The 13,973-nt window shown below is 55.2% G+C and overlaps 1 protein-coding gene across 1 annotated transcript in view; it reads right to left on the bottom strand.

Annotated features, from left to right (window-relative positions):
• FLT4 (fms related tyrosine kinase 4) overlaps positions 1-11,568 on the bottom strand; it is a 41,338-nt gene extending 29,770 nt beyond the window's left edge. The window contains exon 1 of the mRNA XM_011372021.2: positions 11,463-11,568. Coding sequence (XP_011370323.1) covers positions 11,463-11,529 — 67 coding nt within the window. The 5' untranslated portion in view covers positions 11,530-11,568. The remainder of the gene's footprint in view (positions 1-11,462) is intronic.
• Positions 11,569-13,973: the final 2,405 nt, after the last annotated feature.

A 13,973-nucleotide genomic window follows, 5' to 3' on the forward strand; every position in this document is an offset into this window, starting at 1 on the left:
GGTGGATGGGTGGGTGGATGGGTGGATGGGGGTGGAGGTGGATGGATGAAGGATAGATGGATGGGAGGATGGATAGAGGGATGAGTAGGTGGGTGGATGAATGGGTAGAAGAGAGTGGGTGGGTGGTTGAGTGGGAGGAGGGATGTGCGGGTGGGTGGAAGGGAGGTAGATGGATGCATGGGTGGGAGGATGAATGGGTAGATGGGGAGTGAGTGAGTGAGTGGGTGGATAGGTGGATAGGGGGATGGAGCCTGTAGGAGCTTCCTCCCTAGAGGCCATAGTACCACCAAAGGAAGCATCTGCATCACTCTGCTAACACTGTACTAAAAGGGGACCACCGTTGTGCTCGCCAACCCTTTTATCTATCCGTGTGAGTCTCCTTTGTCGCCACATGCCCTGATTTGCCCTAGTGCCCCTCTGTCCTCACTCACTTCCACTGGACCTGCATGATCAGCAGACTTTGCTATAGACCTCACTGTCCTCCTCCACCCTTCCTGCCTTAACTGAAACCTCGCTTTCTGAGGACACCACTGCTCCTGGGGTGGTTATTACTCTCCATCGCACACGCCTGACATCAGAGAACTCCTCGTGGCCACCTCCCCTTCTCGGAGGGTACCACCCACTCCCCACTAAAGCTGTCATCAGCTGTTGTCTTGGTCACTTCCCCTTATTCTCTGTTCCTGGCTCGCCAGCCCCCTGCACCTTAACTCAGGCCATTCTCCATGACTTTGACATCCACACAGATGACTCACCAGTGCCCTGGCCTTTGCAGGCCCCATCTCCACTCTCTTCCCCCCAACTCCCCTGGGGCCCTCATTTCCCGGGCACACCCTGGACCTGGACCTCGATGGAAGCTGTGCCATCACCAAGTGCGTGTCTTCCTGAGCTTCTCTCCTGCTTTCTCTGCCTCCTCTTAGGTGCCCTTGTCCTATCTCTGCTGAGTCCTTCAGCTGCATCAAAACTCCCAGGGACCCCTTTCATTGCCACCCCTTCCTGGCCTCACCCTTGTCGTGGCACAGAGTGGCCCATGGTCCATTATTTTGATTGGTCCCTTGCCTTTTGCCCTCCATGCCAACCGTTCAGCACACTGCACCCCTCAGTGGCTCAGTACTGTGGCCCTCCCTTTCTTTCCCTGCTGGCAGCCCTTAAACAGGCCCTGGGGCTGCAGTTAAGGCCTTCTTTCCTCCCATCACCCTTCCAGCATTAATGAAGTGAAACCACATCACATGGAGACATCGCATCTTCCCACATCCAAACCCTGCACCGCGCCCCCTGGGCCCTAAACCCCCCTGACATTCCCACTCCCAAGGTCAAGCCTTCCATCACTCTGAGGATCCCAGCCCCTGAACGTGACTCCTGCAGCTAATTTCTTTCTCTTCTGATCGTCAATATTTCTCTGTGGAATCATCTCCTGTCTTAAAAACAAAGACAAAACCCCTATTCCTTGACCCTGAATTCTCTTCCAGCCACTGCCCTCTTTCCCAGTCTCCTTCAAAGCAAAGGCTCTGTTCACTCTTCCCCTCCTCTCATATTTGCTTGTCCTCCCACTGGGATGCAGCCTCTCCCCTGCTTCATGGCCTCCCGTGACCTCCAGGCTGCAGGATGCATGGATGCTCGTGGGCTGTCCCTTCTCTGCTGCCTCCTGTGAACTCACTCTCTCTTAGTCCTCCTCCCGCTCTGCCCAGCACCAAATGCTGTGCTCCCAGTTCTCTGTTCTCCATCGGTCGCTCTCTTAAGTGTCCAGATACCTCCCAAATCTCTATCCCCCGCCCAGACCCCTTATCTCAACTCCAGCTTAAAGGATCCAGCTGCCACTGCACTTGGCCACCCCACAGACACCTGAGTTCCACATTGAGTTCCAGACTCACACCCTCTCCATTCCTGCCAAAGTCTCTTCCTTGACAGCCTCCATCTCCCCAGATGGGAGCGGCTATGGGTGCCTGCTCCTCCCGCCCCAGCCCAGCTGTCCACCACCAAAGCATCTCAGAGTCAGCTCCTGCTCTCCTGCTGGGGCTGGGGCCTGCCCAGTTGCACTCGGCCCAGCCTGGCTCCCTGGCCTGCTCTTCCCCTCCCCTCCACTCCTCACGCAGTTGTTGGTGATAGTGAAAAGCGTGCTCGTGCTTTCCTGTCAGTGACTTCCCACTGCACTTTCAGGAAAATCCAAACTCCTGACCTTGGGCTGGCTCCCACCCCCTCTCCACACCATCTTGATCCACTCTTACCTCGTGTTCACATCCTCCAGCCACCACAGTGTCTAGGCTGTTCCACAAGCATGCCATGCTTCTTCCTACCCCCAGACCTTTCACACATTTCTCCTGATTTGCCTCCCCTCGCGTGCCCTGCACAGCTGGCTTCTTTTCGCCTTTGGCTTAGACATGGCCTCCTTAGTCGCTCTACAACCTAAGTCCCCCTGTAAGCTCCATCTCAACCTCCTGGTTGCTTACTTTATCCTTCTTGTCGCAATTTGTAATTAGCTTATTTACTTATTTGTTTAACTTATGTTTTTCCATTTCCTCTACTTCATAGTAAGTTTCAGTGTGGTAATGACCAAGACAGTCCTCTTCTGCCCTACTCCATGCCTAGCATAGCACCTGGCACCGTCAAGGTTCCATAAATACTTGTTTAATGGATGGATGGATGGATGGATGGATGGATGGATGGATGGATGGATGGATGGATGGATGGATGGATGGGTGGATGGATGAATGGATGGATGGGTGGATGAAAGGATGGCTACCTAGAAGGATGAATGAACAGACAGATGAACAGAAGGATGGATGAGTAGATAGATGAATGTGTGGATGGAAAGATGAAAGGACAGATGGACAGACAAATGAACAGAAAAGATAGATAGACAGACAGATGGATAAGATGGATAGGTGGATGGATGCCTGGCAAGCTAAGCAAACTTCTTTCTTTGGGTTCGAACTATGTCGGACCCCGCTGTTTCTTTGAAAAAGTTGTGCCAGTTTTAAAGGCCAGGTTCGCTGGTGACCGCATACACACAGGCTGCTCAGCAGCTGGGCAGATTTGGGCCTGCGGGCTGCCATGCTCAGAGGCTCCATGTGGCCCAGCCCCCATGTACAACCCTGAAGAAGGTGCATCCTTCCTGCCTGGCTGTTGTCTGTCCCTTCTGTCCTTCCCTTCCCGCAGCAGGAAGCACTGTCATCCTGGCCTCTGCTGCGCTCCCCCTGCCTTCCTGTTCCTGGCCCAGGAATGGGCTTCTTCCTCCCCTGGTCAGTGGACTGGCCCCCCATCCTGCAGCAGAGCAGTGGGGCCAGGCGCCGTGCCGAGGTCATGGAGGCCAGAGTGCACGCCTCTTCTCTGTGCTGTCAGCAGCCTTGAGCAGCAGGGACCCTGGCGTCAGCCACAGGAGGCTGACTGTGAGAGCAGCACTCTGGAATCCTGGGTGAGGGCAGGCAGGCAGGGCGGGAAGTCTCATGGGTTAGGCACTGACCATGGCCCAGCCATCACTGCCTCATCTGAGCCTCACACAGCCTAGGAGGGAGGGAGGTCCAGGCCCAGTCAGCAATGGCAGATTGGGGATCCAGGCCCCACAGCAGCACTGGCTGGCAGCTATACAGAAGTCCAGTCTGGCATAGCCTGCCAGACTGGACTTCTGTATAGCCTTCACATCTCTGCACCACCATCCTGAGAACCTTCCTGCCTCCCTGTCTCCCAGCAGCCTCCTTCCCAGACATCAACCTGTCCCTTAGCCGAGAGGACCATCATGGTCTGAGAACACCTTCGCTGGCTGCTCGCAGCCCTCTGAGCTGTTCAGGACACTGGCCTGGCCTCCAGGGTGATGTCTATCCCAACAGGCCCTGTCCTACTGGCCGGCTTCACCTCCCAACACACCAGCCACACCCACTGTCCACCTGTGAGCAAACCAGGCCCTCGCCCACCTCCTGGCCTGGCTCAGGCTGTGTCCTTTGTTCTTTTTTGCTCTCCGTGCCTAGAGAACTGCTACTCCTGCTCCAGGGCCTGTGCAGCTTTCCTGAGAGCATCGCCTTACTCTGGCCTTGACCCGCCACACAGGGAATAGCTCTGTCATTGGGTGGCTTCTGGGGGTCGGGATGTCACTGGCCTATGGCTCTGTCCCCAGGTCCAGCAGGGCCGCCCAAGGATGATATCAGGATGGTCTGTGAGCTTATGGATGCCCTTCCATGCCCTGGTAGAGTGTAAGGGTAGCAGATATTGCACTTGACAATCCCTGACAATCTCTGTCGTTGTCACCTATGTGTGATGAGGCTGTGTGGCAGTCAGTCCTGACAGTCTGGCCCACACTTTCCTTAGCATCTAGGCTCAGGCCAGGGGCTATAGACTGGAGGTGAGCTAAGGGAGAAGTGTCAGGGGACAGCTGGCCAGATGGGGCTGGGCTTGGGGTCCCTGTGCATTGGTCCTAGGGCTGGGCAGAGTGGGGGAGACCTGCTTTAGAGGCCTCGCCTGTCAGTCCTGGATTTGGGCCTGTGTATAGACTTGGGGGGAGGTCCAGGGATGTTCTGTCCTGGAGTCACCCCACTTGGCTGGCAGCCTCCATGCCTCCAGAGGTGAAGGGTATGGGTCAAGAGGTCATCAGTCCCCCCCACCCTACAGGACTGAGATGGCTGGGGTGGGAGGGGCTGTTCCAGACCCTACTCAGAGCCCCCTGAGCCTGGCTGTGTGCCATAATGCCACTCTCCGGCTCTGTGGCTTTGGGCAAGTCACTTTCTCCAGGCCCCCGTTTTCCCACTTGTGAAATGTGAATTGTCCCCAGGATTATTGGGAACCACAGACCACAAATAATGTAATACCATTAAGAACCATAGTGAGAACAAACTGTCACTGGCTCACACACACTGAGCCTTTGTTCGTCACTGCCTGCTGAGCACTCTGCATGTCACAGCTGTTGCATCTCACTGTGTCCTTGTGCCATGGTCACAGAGTGAAGGTCGGGGGTCAGAGAAAGCCTTGTGGTGGGAGGGGTGTTCATGCAAGATGAAATGGGCTTTGTAGACTGAGTAGGAGTTTGCTGGCCCACGAGGAGGGCAACCAGACACAGGGACCCGTACAAAGGTCTGAGCATAGATGATCTTGGGCTGTCAGGTAGACAGGACAGATGGAGCATGATGTGGGGCAATGAGGCTACAGAAGAGGGCCCTGTGTCACAGGCCCAGCTTCAGGCTCTCGGCTAGGTCCTTGAGTCTGAAGCCCTGCTCAACCCACCAATGTGATCCCTCCTCATGGCAGTGGCCCAGCCCCAAGGCTTCGAGGCCACCTCACTGGCAGTTCTATTGATCACCAGTCCTGGGGGGTCCCACTTCCCAGATGCCTCCTGCTTGGCGCTCCCAGCCCTGAGACCCAGACCAGACCACACCCACCACTGGGGAGGACAACTGGAGCCATGGAGCACACCCTGTCTACACCCACTCCAGATGCGCAAGTGTTAAAGGGATGAAGAATTCCCAGTGTTGGCAAGGAAATGGGCAAACAGGCCTCACAGTAATAAAAAAAATGCTCATACACTTTGACCCCAAATGCTGCTTACCCCGATACATCCTGTTACAACAATAACAGCGAATGTGTACTTAGCACTTTCTGTGCGCTGGCTCCCTATGCACACCGCTCTAATGGCCCCCTCCTCCGCCCATCGAGCACATACTACCCATCATTTTGCAGATGAGCAAACTAAGGCACAGAGGATACCTAACTCATAGGAGATGATCTTGTGGGGCAGGATTATGGGAAACTACTGTTTACTCCACACAGGTGGGCACGATTTGCATTTCTGGTTTTTGGAATGCAAAGGCCTCAAGCCACCAGAATCGTCCTTCTTCTACCAGCCCCGGAAATGCTCCTCTCCATCCTGTGAGTTCACCACCCTAGTAGCGGTCACTGACTCCACTTACCCCCCCACAGCCAACTGGTCACCAAGTCACGTCCATTCTCAGATCTGGCATCAAAGACAGGGTGGCCAGGAATGCCAGGCCTGTCCTTCTCCTCTCCCTGCCACCTTGGCACTCAAAGAGCCTAGACGCCTAGCAGTGGACACTTCTGGCCAGAGAGCCACTCTAGTCACTCCGGGCTGCCCATCTCCAGTCCCCTCCCTCTCCTCTCCACTATCTGGCCAGCCTCAATGTCCTTTCCCTGGCTCACCATGCCAGTGTTTCCCCACTGGTCTAGACCTTACCCAGTGGTCAGAGGATCTTTCTAGAACACAAGTCCCTCTCCTGCCTAAAACCATTCCCTGCCTCCTGCTGTTTGAGGGAAGAATCTGAACTCCTCCCATGATCCCTCAGTCAACTTTGTCACCTGCCACCTGCCTGGTGCTCACTCCAGCCCCAGAATCATAAGTGAGGCCCCCTCCTGGGGGCGCCTCTGCATGGTCCTGAAGCCTGAAGCTCCGGGCAGGAACTGGCTCACTGTACTTGACATTTCCTTAATGCAAAGATGAGGGCCTTTGCTTGGTGTCCTCGCCAGCAAGGGACTTGACTGGTGATTGTCCCTGACTGGCTTTGAGGATCTGGGGGACAGCGTGTGGGCAGGTATGGAGGTGAGGGATGGAGGTACAGGTGACCTGCACTGAGGTGGGCACATCAGCCAGGGGTAGATCTGGAGGAAGATGATGCGTCTGTGGGCGTGAACTTTTGAAAGATCTCTGGGACCTCAAGGTGAAAATGTCCCTGAGGTGGTCAGAAATTTAGGACCTCAAATGCCCACCTCTCTAGAGCTTTCTCCAGGGAATGCGGACAACTGCCTGCATGCCTCTCTCTTCTTACTCCTTCTGCTCCCATGCCATCTGGAACTAGACACCAGACACCTATCACCTCCCTCAAAGCTGCTCTAGCATCTAGTGAGCCACTTCACCCCTCTGGCCTTAATTTCCTAGTCTACAAGTCTCCTCATAGGTCCCTTCCACTGAGAGCAGCACCCTGGCCTGGAGTTCTCCAAGCCTCGGGAAGGCAGGGTGAAGGGCAGCGTGGATCTGGAGCAGGAGAAAGGTCAGCTGGGGTTGGTGTGTGTGGTGGGTGCAGGCTAGGTGCACATGGGGCTAAGGATATCCTGGGAACCCCAGCATGAAGACCTCTACCACCTGCCTAGGAAGCCGGGGCTGATCACTGGGGGGCTGTTGAAGCAGGTGCTCTGGGGTGGCATGGAGGTAATTTTGGGAAGCCGGGAGCAGTGGTGAGGTTGAGTGGAAGTGGGGGCCATCTGAGTACCTCCAGGGTGGGGAGGAGGAGAACCCTGGCAGATGCTGAGCCCCCAGTGCAGCGCAGCTGCGGGTGCAGCCAGCTGTGCCGGGCAGTTGCCCCCGCCTGCCTGGGGTCAGGATGGGCGGTGTTATCACACTGCCCAGCTGGCTCAGAGGTGGCCCCCCAGCGCTTCTAAATCGGGGCCGTGGGCTCCTGCCGCAGGAAGAGGGAAACGCAGGCAGGATGTCCTCTCCTGTGGCCGACAAGTCCTTTCCCATGAACCCCTGCTGACCTCGCTGGCCACGTGGCGGGGCTCCCCCACTCGCCACCCTGACCTGCGCCTGCTCGTGGGCCACCCACACCCGGCTTGGCCTGGGGCGGGATGCGCCTGCTGTCTGCCCACCCAGCCTCAGCCGCTGCCACCATGCAGACCCCCACCTTCCTCTCGGCCTTTGGTGTGACCGGAAAACCAAGATCCCAGAGGAAGCCAGTGTCTGAAAAGGATCGAAACTCAGGAATCCCTGGCTCCAGCTGGACACGTCGGCCGGGTCTCACTCAGAGGTCGGTGCAGAGAGTATGAGTGTCTCTCCAGACTCTCTCCCTGCCCACCGCACTCCCCGAGGGGGATCTCAGAGGGCTGTGGGGGCACAGCCTAGGCCCGGGTGGAAAGAAATCTGTCACATGGAGGAAAATACCCAGACAACAGCAGGAGGGCTGGAAGCTAGACCTAGGGAAGAACTCCTCCTCATGGCTAAGACCCCACTTAATTTCCCTGGGTTCCCTGATTCCCTTCATCCCATCATACTCAAGTGCTCCCAACTTTCCTCCTTCCTTATCTGGCCAAGTTGCATCAACTGGGATCTCCCAGGAAGTCCTGGCGTCCTGCCTCCCAGCGGACAGCCTTACCTTTCCCCACATCCGCTCTTCCTCCCAGGGTCCCCATCTGGTAAACAACCTCATGACCTATTCTGTTGTTTAAGCCAGAGACTGGCCCTCCCCACCATCTACTCCCTGGTGCATTTTCTGGGTTCACCCACAGCCTCCTTGCTGTGGGCTTGCATCTGGTGGTGTCTTCGCGGGCCTGGCCAGGTGACACCCTACTCAGAACCTCCTCTTTTCAGATGTGCCGTTGGCTCCTGCTTCATCTAACCCCCACCCCAGACTCTAGCCCCACCTGGCCACCACATGTCCCTATACGCCATCTGTCCCCATACACTATCTAGACTTTCCTGCCTCTAGGCCTTCGAGGGATTCTTTGCCCTGCTTGGAAATCCCTGCCCTGGAGTCTGCAGACCCTCCAGGAAGTCTCGAGCTGGAAGTGCCATGACTTCCTGTGTAGCCACAGCCACCAGCTGCGCCTCACTGGGGTCACTGACCACTTTTGTCTCTGGGCTATAGATGATGCCATGTCTGTGTCCCTGCTAGTCTGGCACTCAGGAAATCCCTGCAGGATGAGGCCGGGTCCAAATCCCCCCAGACCACACTGAGCACTGTAGCTTGTGAGTTGCACAGAACTGTAGTTGCCTTCCCTGGGTCGGGGTTTGACTGCCTGGGGGCAGGGTGGAGAAGGCACAGCTGGGAGCTGGCCAGATACCTCATGCCCGCTATACTCTGGGGAGGCAGAGTCCCTCAGCCACACTGACCCTGTGCCTCCAGCCTGGCGGGTGCATGAGCAACATTTGTACTGACATCACGAGAGCACTGAGCAGGGGCCAGTGGTCCACAGGCACCAAGTATGGTGAGCCCAGCCCCCACATCCTTCTTGCACCAACTTGTATCCCTGTCCCTCCCCCATACCTCTGTCCCACACCTGGGATGGGCTCAGGGCTGAGGAGCCTGGAAACCAAAGAGCTGGATGGCCATGTGCCACTTAGCCCACAGCAGGGGCCTCAGTGTCCTCAGGCCAGGCCAGTGCAGCTGCCCAGCTGTCGCCTGCTTCCCCTGCATGTCCCTGAACTGACTGCCCACTGCCCAGAGGCACAAACAGTCTCTCTAGACTAAGCCCAAGGGACAAAGCCTCTTGGGGCTGACCTCTGCCACCTGCACTCTCTACAAGGACGTTGCCCAGGCAAGACTTTTTGGAACTGGGCTGAGGCACCGAGCCTTGAAGTTCAGCCCAAGCACAGCCCCTCAGTACTTTCCAGCCTGTCGCACTGCTATGCAAAGGAAAATTGAGGTGCAGGGAGAGGAAGAGAGGGGGCACAGGCCATCAGCAAATAACTTAGGGAGAGAGCTGGGACAAGGGTCTGGTTCTAGGACCAAGAGCACACCTTTGTAGGGTTAGCTTCAAGGTCCCAGGCTTCTATTTGCCAGCGCCTAGCCTCCCGCCCTGGCTGTGCTGACACTCAACTGAAGTGTACGAGCTTCTCTGCTCGAGCATCCCTCATAAGGCCGCAGAGTCTTCCTTGCCCAGTAGCGGGTGAGGCAAATGAAGGGCTCAGGGAAGGCAGCAATGGGCATCTCCGTGGTCATCTCCCTACCAGCTGAGCCCTGATCCAGCCTGCACCGCCCCCCCTTCCATGGACCCTTCAGATAACATCCTGTCTCCTCCCTTTCACTGTCCAACTTCGGTAAGAATCACCTGCACTCACATCAGGACTAGCCTCACCCACCTTCCTTCCTCCACCTGCCGAGCTCCAGGACACCAGCCTCTCCTGGTTCTTACACCATGAAGAATGTTTCCATCTCCCTGGAGGCCTCTCCCTCTCTGGCCCCTCTGGGGAGGGGGCATCCAATCTTGGACCCTTTGCTCTGCTCCTTCTGCAGCTCCCAAGCCCAATCTGTCTCTAAGACACTACACCCAGCTGCCTGCCAGATGTCTCCGCAAGGCAAGGTCGCCCATCCCTCAGTCTCACAGTCCAACCAGGGCCCATTCACTTCTCCCACACTCATTAGTCACTCAACAAACATACTAAGCACCTGTGAGAGCCTGGCCCTAGGCTGGGAGCAGGGAAATGAGAAGAGCCCAGGGGCAGTAGGATTAGTTCAGATCTGGCCAAACTGAGGCCCAGACAGATGCTCTCCTCTCACCCTCCCCCAGGTTCATCCACACCTCCCTTTGCCCATGAAGGCAGAGAGACCCTGGCTCTGTCATCCAAAACACCTGGGCTGACTACTTCTCTTACTACTACTAGCCTCCTGGGACCTTACCCTAGTTACCTATGTCCTTAGTCTAAGCATTGCCATCTGAAAAATGGGTCTCACACTCCCTTGCGAGGATTAAAAGAGATGAAGCATGAAAAGCCAATATTCAATGCTCGCAATGTTCCAAACAGGGAGGTTCTCATCCCTCTCTTCAGACCTCCCAGCACTCCTCTTCCAACCACTGGGGACGCATAGCCCTCTCTCTTATCCTCTGATTTCTAGGGTCACCAGTTCTTGCGTGGACTTCCAGTTCATCCCCGCTCCACTCCTGAAGCTTTTCCCCTGACATCTCCATCCAACCATATCCTTCTGCCATCTCCTCAGCCCCCACATTCCCTTCTCTCCAAACCCAGATCCAGCTTCTCCAGTGCTTAAGACCCTTCCGTAGTGGCCCCCGCCTTATGGTCCAGGTTTCTTAACTCGGCCTTCAAGACCCCTGCACTCCCAGGTACCGGGAGGGCCGGCCTCCTGCCTCTTCTGCCCTGCCGATCGCTCACAAGTTGCCAACTCAAGATTCATCTCAAGTTCCAACACGCACCTGCGCGCAATCCTCCCGACGGCGCCCTTCTCCAGCGGTCCCGAACCCCCGCCCCCGCAGTCCTTGGCCTGGGGAAGGTGGGCGCCCGCCCCGAGCGCCCTCTGGGGGACCGACTTCGAGCGCCAGACAGGAGACCTCGGGAAGTGCGCACTCAGGTCTGCGGCCCGGCGGGGACGGCCGCCTTGCCGCCCAGGGACGATCCCCGGCGCGCGCGGGTCGGAGGGCCGGGACTCCGCCGGCAAGCGAGTCAGGAAGCGAAGGATCCAGAATGAGAACGCAACGAGACCAGGCCCGGCTCCAAGGGGACTGGGCCACAGAGCGAGGTCGGGAACCCAGCACCATCCCTGCGCTGCGGTGCGGCCAGAGCGCCGTCCCTGACCCGGCTGCAGTCCCCGCCCGCCCTTTCCTCCTCCCGGGCGCCCCAGGCGCGACCCACTGTGTTCCGTCCGGGGTGCATACCCCTGGCCCCGGGCCTCGTCTCTCCTGGTGCCCCAAGCTCGCAGGTGCCCAGACCCCCGCCCGTACCCCGTCGGCGCGGTCCCACTACTCGCCCCGAGAGAGCGTCCCCCTCGCGGCCAGCCGCGCGCTCGGGCGGGCGGAGAGCTCACCGCGCTCGCTGTCGAGGAGTCCGAGGCAGAGCCACAGACGCAGGCACAGCGCGGCACCCCGCTGCATCTCCGGCCGCTGCCGCGCGGGTCCCACTAGCGCCGTGGCCGCTGGGGCTCCGAGTGTGAGCGCGGGAGCGGGCGGGGCCGGGGCGGGGCTCCAGGGCGGGGCCGGGCGCCTCAGGCCGCCCCTCGCACCTCTCAGCCCGCCCCCGACCCGGGGCATCCCGCTCCGCAAGACCGTGCTGCTTCGCGCCGCGGCTCGGAGGAGGGTGAGTGCCCCCTTCGAGTCACCGCCCCTCTTGAGCCCCGCGGGACCGCTCCGGCTGGCGGAGAACGCAGGTACTGCTCTTGTCCTTGGTTGTGTGCTTAAACCGGAATGGAGCCCCGCAGTCCAGGTTGGACAAAATGTGGCAGCGCGTATTTTTCTGTCTTCAATTAATAAATACTACATTTAAAGTAAGCGGGGGCGGGGGGGGCGGGGAGAAAGCAATAAATATAATTTAAAAATGGCTGTAAGTCAAATCTTTGAGAACATTCCACAGACTTTATCTTACCACCTACGTGGTGCCGTAGGTGCCCTGGGCCAGGCGCCCGCCATACCCTACCTCCACTCGCGGGCATGGCCTCCTCTTTAGAGCGCCCCCAAATATTTTTGCTCTGAGCTCATTCATAAGTCCTTTTATCAGGTGACACTTTACTCTCTGACTTGGCAACCCTCCCACAGATTTCCTTTCTCTTTTCAGTTCCGTGTCTAGAATTTTCCTATTTAAAAATAAAATCCCATGACGATGACTATCTCCCTTCCTTGCTATTATTCTGTTTCATTCACACTTTTCCCATTCCTCTCCTCCCCCCGCCCCCGTCCGTTTATCCTTGCCAAAAACCAAGACCGGATCGCTGATAACCATTACCAACTCTCAAGTAGAAATAAGAGTTAAATATATTATTAAGTTGGAGTCACAACTCAGTGGGGATAGTTTTGATGATTTAATAAATAAAATGAGGAAAACTAGGCGACCAAATAATAAAGTTAGATTTTTCTCCCCCACATATTTTCATGTTTTAGTTTTAAAATAAAAAAAAAATTGTGAGATGTAACAATACATCGAAAATATAGATCAATGGATTATAAATGTAAAATTTAAGGCGAACACCTATGTGCCCACTCCCAGATCAAGGGGTATAGAATGGCACTAGAATATCAGAAGCCCCCCCTTCCCAACACCAACCCCTCCCCAATCTCCAAATTCTGGCTTTATCATTCGCCTGCTTTTCTTATCATTTTATTACCCAAATATATGTTTTGATTGTTTTTTTAAACCTTATTTAAATGGATTTATCTCATACATATTTTTTTGCTTGGAATCTTTGGTGAGATTCCTGTGTACTGCTGTACTGACCTATATTTTGTTCATTTTCCTTGCTGTGTAGTCTTCCGCTGTGTGAAAACAATTTATTTGTCCATCTACTGTACTGTTGATGGAAGTTTGGGTTGTTACCAATTTCCAACTTTTTGCTGCTATGAACACTCTTGTATAGGTTTCTTAGTGTACATGTACCCTGTTCTCTAGGGTATGTGTCTAAGAGTGACATTGCTAGGTCATATCATAGAATGTGTATCTTTAACTTTGTAGACAATGCCAACTCTTTTTTTGTTGTTTGTACCATTTTGCATTCCATGGTGGTGTAACTGGTTCCCTGTATCCCACATCTTCATCAACACATTATTGTCAGTTTTGATTTTAAAAATTTAGCCATTCTAGTTGGGTACAGTGGTATCTTATTATGGTTTTCATTAGTTTTTCCCTAATTACTGTTGAAGTTGAGCACATTTTTATAACTGGCCATTTGGATTTCAAGTCTTTTGCTCCTTACCGTTACCAGTTGTCTTTTTCTTATTGATTTGTAGTAGTTTTATATGTTCTGGATATGAGTCCTTGCCAGTTCTCATTATTATTGCTGTGTAAAAAATTACTCCATAATGTAGTGGTATGAAACAGCACTGTTTGTTTGTCTGTTTTTGTTTTTGCTCATGTTTTTGAGAGTCAGGCATTTTAGAAGGTTTGGGCTGGATAATCCTCTCTTGGCACCTCTCATGCAGTCACTGTCAGCTATCTGAAGGCTTGACTAGATTGGATGGCTGGCAGGTGATGCTAGCTGTTGTCTAGAAGCTCAGCTGGGGCTGTCAACCTGGGAACCCATTCCCGGCCTTTCCAGCATGGCAATCTCAGGGTACGTGAGCGGGCTTCCCCAGAATGAGCCTCCCAGGAGAACCAGCAGAACATGATTTCAAAGTAGTCACAGCTTGCTCAGGTGACATACTCTCCAGCTCTCAGATGGAGAGAGGCAAGGTCACACTGCAGAAGATATTGTTGAGACCATCTTTGAAAAATACACTTGACCACAACGTGGTACAAACTCCCTCCCAAATTCAGTCTTACTTTTCATTCTCTTACTGGTATCTTTAGGCGGGGAGGGGACAGAAGATCTCAATTTTAATACAGAACCCTT

The sequence above is a fragment of the Pteropus vampyrus genome, unplaced genomic scaffold (genome assembly GCF_000151845.1).
Source record: "Pteropus vampyrus isolate Shadow unplaced genomic scaffold, Pvam_2.0 Scaffold197, whole genome shotgun sequence".
Lineage (NCBI taxonomy): Eukaryota > Metazoa > Chordata > Mammalia > Chiroptera > Pteropodidae > Pteropus > Pteropus vampyrus.